We start from the raw sequence: 6,169 nt of genomic DNA, 5'->3' as shown, positions 1-6,169 counted from the left end.
TATAGACTGATTCAGACCAAATTCGACTTGGGACCTTGATGACCAAAGATTGCAAAGACAGAAGAGGGTGGGTAAATTAGCTGAAGCAATTTGAGAATATGTCTACAAAGCATGACATTTGGACAGGGCCTGGAACCAGCCTTTTTCCTAATACAAGTTGGAGTACAAGATCTGAACATAATCCACTGTGTGGAGGGAATAAAACAAACATCAGGAGTTGGCGAGACGGCTCTGCAGTTAAGAGCATTTGTTGCTCTTTCAGAGGACCTGGATTTGGTTCCCAGCACTTACATGGTGGTTCACAACTATCTAACTCCAGGGGATCCAACCCCTTCCGAATTCTGAGGGCAGCAGGCATTCATATGTTACATACTCATATATGCAGGTAAAACATTCATTTAAAAAATCTTAAATTTTTAAAAATGATCACTGATGGGCTAGAGAGATGGCTTTGGCAGTTAGGAGCACCTGGCTGCCCTTCCAAAGAACTAGGGTTTAAGTCCAAGACCCACATGACTGCTCACAACTGTGTCTCCAGAACCAGGGGAATCTGATGCCCTCTTCTGGACTGTGCTGCATGTTACATGCATGCAGGCAAGACACCTGTACACATAAAAGTAACTGCTAAAAAATTAAAAAATAAAAATAAATCAGTTTTGTGAGTTGAACTTGGCATTGAGCTCCAGTCGAGGGTTGAAGTCCTGATTTTCCTGCCGTGGCCGCCTAAGTGCTGGGGTCACCAGCAGACACCACCACACCTACCTGTCACCTATTATTACTCCTGAGTGTTTGCTATGTCACTGTAGGACTCTGGAACACGTGCAGAAAGGTGCTTTAGCAGATATGTCGTGGACTTGTCCTGGACCTCTAACCTTGGAATCTTGGCCCTGTTCCTCTTTTCCAGTCATTCTTTGCAGCAAGCCCATACCACAGAGGGGCTTTGTGGGTTTTATGGTGTCCCCTTCCTGCCAGACCATAAAAGAATTTCCTTGTTCATTTTCAAGCTGCCTACCTCATTCCAAATGAGTTGCTGGTTTCCTCCTGTCACTCCTTGGGTTCTTTGCTGAAGAAAATTCCTAGCTCTTAAGTGTTCATTAATGTTCCTGTTCCCCTAAGAGTTTGGATTTTTGGGAGAGGGGGGATTAAGCCATATCCGGCCTGGTAAGAGCATAGGCTGGCCTTGACCTAATCTATCTTAGCCCTCTCAGAGCTGGTTTACAGGCATGAACTACCTCACCTGACCAATATTAAGGATTTTTAGAGGATAATGCTCATTACCTGAGCTCAGCATGTGTTTTCTGTGCTGCTTGTTAACTGTATCTAGATCTGTAATTAGCATCCTATGCTGTGGCCAGGAAGAAAGCTGTCAACCACTCCCTCACAACCAGATTCAGAACCAAAGTGGACCCCAGGTTCACTTGGTAAAGGCTTGGTCTCTTGCTGATAGTAAGTGGCAGAGTCTTCTAGGAGGTGACAGGAAATGGAGGGAAATTAGAGCACTGGGCTATATAGAGGAACCTCTCCTTTTTCTTTCTTGTACTCTCAAATGTCCTCTCTCCCCAGCTGGTTTTTTCTACCATAGAGTCCTAGCTATGATGTTTAGCTTGACCACAGGACCTAAAACAATGGAGCCAGCTACCTACAGACAAATGTCACTATTCAAAACAAAACAAAACAAAAACCCCAAACTGAAAACCTCAAGGGAAAAAATTAGTAGATAAATGAATGAATAAGCCACGGTGTGACCGGTAGTGCTTGCCTGAGATGGGAGTGAAGGATCAGGAGTTCAGTGGACATCTCAGCTACATAGTTCAAAGCCAGCCTAGAGACTGAGAGCTTGTCGACACCCCGTCCCCAAGGACACCAAGAAGTCTCAACACAAGAGCACACTCCTTTAATCCCAGCATTCAGGAGTCAGAAGTAGATTGAATTGGAGGCCATCCGAGGCTACATGGTGAGACCCTGTCTAATACAACAAAGCAGAAGGTATCACACCTTATAAATGTTTTTATCTCTATTATTTTGTGGTTTGGGCATTTGCCAATAGTAGAACTGATTGCCTTGGTGTGAGGTATGGGGCAGGTTTGGGTTCTAGGTGTGTTCCCTGAGTAACATTTTTTAAAGAATTATTTATTTATGGGGTTGGGGATTTAGCTCAGTGGTAGAGCAAGCGCAAGGCCCTGGGTTCGGTCCCCAGCTCCGGAAAAAAAAAAAAAAAGAATTATTTATTTACATAATGACGGTCATCAGATCCTATTACAGATTATTGTGAGCCACCATGTGGATGCTGGGAATTGAACTCAGGACCTCTGGAAGAGCAGTCAGTGCTTTTTTTTGCTTTTTTTTTTTTTTTTTTTTTTACTCAAAGTGATTTTATTGCTTGTGTACGCAACAGCATTTATGCCACCAGAGCAGAGGCTGTGGATGACTCATATTTCCAGTTGGGTGGGAGCACCCGCTTAGTCTTATAGTATCGAGCCAGCCGGTGAATTCTGCTCTCAATTAGAATCAGGCGGAATTTAGCATCCTTATCTTTTCTGTTCCTCTCAAGGTGCTTTCTGACAGCAACTGCTTTCTTGATCAAATGGTAGAGATCCTCAGGAAGATCAGGGGCAAGGCCTTTGGACTTAAGGATTCTCAAGATTTTATTTCTGGTCACAAAACGGACCTGTGCCACACCATGTGAGTCCCTCAGAATCACACCTATCTGGGAAGGAGTCAGGCCTTTCTTGGCCAACTTCTTGGCCAACTTGTAAATTTGTTCCTTCACGTCGTCAGACGTCAACTTCAGCCACGTGGGCACGCTACGGCGGTAGGGCAGCGCCGACTGGGACAGGCCCTTGCTGGGAGCGTGCATGTGGCCCATGATGGCGGAGGTCTGGAAGCAAAGAACGCAGTCAGTGCTCTTAACCAATGAGCTATCTCTCCAGTCCAAATAACATCTGAATAGGGCTGGAGAGATGGCTCAGCAGTTAAGAACACCCGACTACTCTTCCAGAGGTCCTGAGTTCAATTCCCAGCAACCACATGGTGGCTCACAACCATCTGTAAGGAGATCTGATGCCCTCTTCTGGTGTATCTGAAGACAGCTACAGTGTACTTATATATAATAAATGAATAAATCTTTAAAAAAAAATAACATCTGAATAACAAGTTTTCTGCCCTTTAGTCTGCTACACTAAAAGTGATCATATTTAGAGTTCCACCACCAGATTCTTTTTTCCTTTTTGAGGTAAGGTCTCATGTAGTCAAGGCTAGCCTTAAAGTAATTCCCCCTGCCTCCAAAGTCCAAGTGCTCTGATTGTGCGTATGCCTGGCTTGGACCTTTTTTTAAAGAAAGATTTATAAGTACACTGTAGCTGTCTTCAGACACACCAGAAGAGGGCATGGGATCCCATTACAGATGGTTGTGAGCCACCATGTGGTTGCTGGAATTTATACTCAGGATCTCTGGAAGAGCAGTCAGTGCTCTTAACTGTAGAGCCATCTCCGGCCCCTCCCCATTTCTTTAATGTTGTAGAGTGTAGTTTTGTTTTGTTTTTGTTGTTGTTGTGTTGTTTTGTTTTGTTTTGTTTTGTTTTTTGGCTTTTCGAGACAGGGTTTCTCTGTGTAGCCCTGGCCATGCTGGAACTTAAAGATCCGCCTGCCTCTGCTTACCAAGTACTGTGGTTAAAGGATGTACACACCGCCACTAGCTCCCAGCTAGAGTGTATTTTAAGGTACTAACACAAATCCCTGAGAAAGGACACCTGTCCCTAGATGCCAGCTGCCAACACTGAGTATCAATGAGAGCGAGGGGGGAGGGTCTAGCTGCTTAGGGCCGTGTACTCAAAACAAGGACCTTCACGGATGAGGTGTGTGCGTGCGTGCGTGCGTGTGTGTGTGCGCGCACTATAGTATGAGTATGTGTGTGAGTGAGTGTGGGGAGATGCTATAGTGTGAATGTGTGTGTGTGAATGTGGGGTGCTTTGGTGTGAATGAGTGTGAGCCAATATGTACCAATGTGTGTGGGTGAGCGTGGGTGTGTATGTGTGTGAGTGAGTGTATGTGGGTGTAAGTGGGTGTGTGAGTGAGTGTTGAGTATATGTAGTGTGTGCATGGGTGAGTGAGTGGGTGAGTTTGTGTCAGTGGGTGTGTAAGTATGAGTGAGTGTATATATGTGAGTGGAGGTATGTGAGTGTGCCTATGAGTAGGTGAGTGTGTGTGAGTGAGTGGGTGTGTGAGTGAGTATATGAGTGTATGTGAGTGTGAGTGAGTGAATAGAAAAAGCAAAATGGGGGTTGGGGATTTAGCTCAGTGGTAGAACGCTTGCCTAACAAGCGCAAGGCCCTGGGTTCGGTCCCCAGCTCCAAAAAAAAGAAAAAAAGAAAAAAAAAAAAGAAAAAAGAAAAAGCAAAATGTAGAAAGTCTTCCTTTGGTTTCTGGGAATTAGCAGGTACTCTAGGCAGGCATGCTGGTACAAGTGGGTGTAAAGACAGGCGTCTAGTATTAGACAGCAACACTGCACAGATCATGTCTGTAAATAAGGAAACGACCACAGTGCTTGTGGGTCAGTGTCATCACAAAAAGAGACCAGCAGCCAGGCATGGTGGTGCACACTGGAAGGCTGAGGCAGGGTGAGTATTTACCTATGGGTAGCTACACAGTTCAAGGACAGATTGGGCAACAGGAGATAGCCTCAAAAACAAAGTAGCTATGTATGGTAGCATATACCTGTAACGCCAAGCACTGAGGAAAGCAGCAAGAGGATCACTAAAGTCTGAGACTAGCTTGATCTAAACGGTAAGTGCTAAGCCATAGAGCAATACCTTGTCTCAGGATCACACAAACAAACCACGGGCTACCAATATAGCCCAACTGTAAGACACTTTTGTCCAGCATGCAGAAGCTCCTAGATTTAATCCCCAGCACAAACAACAAAAGAAAACAAAGAACCCCTCCCCAAAGTAAGCCAGGACTACAGCATGCTCCTGTAATTCTAGCACTAAGGAGACTGAGGCAGGAGGATTCTGAGTTGAGTTCAATCCTTAGTACCCCATACCTGGTGCAGTGGCTGCTTGCATACCAGCTTGTATGGTAGCCTAGTGCACATAGACAAGAGGATCAGAGGTTCAAGGTCAACTCTGGAGGCAAAGGCTGAGGAATCTTTTATTTATTTACTTATTCATTTATTTATTTTTAGATTTATTTATTATATATACAGTGCTATGCCTGCATGTATGCTTGCAGGCCAGAAGAAGACATCAGATCTCATTACAGATGGTTCTGAGCCATCATGTGGTTGCTGGGAACTGAACTCAAAACCTCTGGAAGAACAGACAGTACTGTTAACCGCTGAGCCATTTCACCAGCCCCCTGAGGAATCTTTTAAGTTTGAGACCAGCCTGGTCTACAGAGTGAGTTCCAGGACTGACAGCAAGGGCTATAGAGATGCCCTGTCTGGGAGGGGGAAAAGTTCAAGGTCATCATTGGCTCCACCCCTACCCCACCTGCCTCCTTCCTTCTCTTTTTCTGCACTCTGTAGAAGCATACATATCAGCTTACCAGCCAGGCATGATAGCACATGCCATTAGTCATCAGAACTTGAGAGGTAGAGGCAGGAGGCATATCTCTTTGAATTCCAGGGCTATACAGAGAAACCCTGTCTCAAAAGTATAAACAAAAATATAGTCATACACAGTCATATGCACATAGCAGAAACCTAGAATATCATCACTAGATTGGCCCATAGTTGGTATCTGGGTAGCATTGACACTTTTGCCAACCTTCAGTTGGGCGCACTGGCACATGCCGCTAATCCCAGTATTCTTTGGAAGAGACAGGAAGATTGCCATTCGCTAGATCAACCTAGACTACGTCGCCAGGTTCAGACTAATCCGAGCTACATAACAAGACCCTAATTCTGTATCACAGAAGGAGGAGGAAGCAGAGGGAAAAGAAGAAAAAAAGTTTACCGTACTTTAAGCGTCTCCTTGAGGAGCTACTCTGTTGAGCCTTGTGTGGCCAAGGAACCCATCACATTCCCAGTAGGGGGAGCCAGAACTTAACCAAGTTCTAGAGGCATCTCTCCTGAATCAGTATCTAATCGTGCCCCCAAAGATCCATTGTAAAACTCTTTGTTTCACGGTGCACCTGAACTACCTCCCCAACCCTACAAAACTGACTGTTA

At 45.0% G+C, this 6,169-nt stretch overlaps 1 protein-coding gene across 1 annotated transcript; it reads right to left on the bottom strand.

Moving 5' to 3' along the window:
- Window positions 1-2,328: 2,328 nt before the first annotated feature.
- Rps13l1 (ribosomal protein S13 like 1) lies at window positions 2,329-2,897 on the bottom strand. Its single transcript, XM_003749925.6, has one exon. The coding sequence runs from the start codon at window positions 2,864-2,866 to the stop codon at window positions 2,399-2,401; it is 468 nt and encodes a 155-aa protein (XP_003749973.3). The 5' UTR covers window positions 2,867-2,897; the 3' UTR covers window positions 2,329-2,398.
- Between the last annotated feature and the right edge of the window lie 3,272 nt (window positions 2,898-6,169).

This window comes from Rattus norvegicus, chromosome 5, assembly GCF_036323735.1.
Source record: "Rattus norvegicus strain BN/NHsdMcwi chromosome 5, GRCr8, whole genome shotgun sequence".
NCBI lineage: Eukaryota > Metazoa > Chordata > Mammalia > Rodentia > Muridae > Rattus > Rattus norvegicus.
This window is presented reverse-complemented; position numbering and strand designations above follow the sequence as displayed.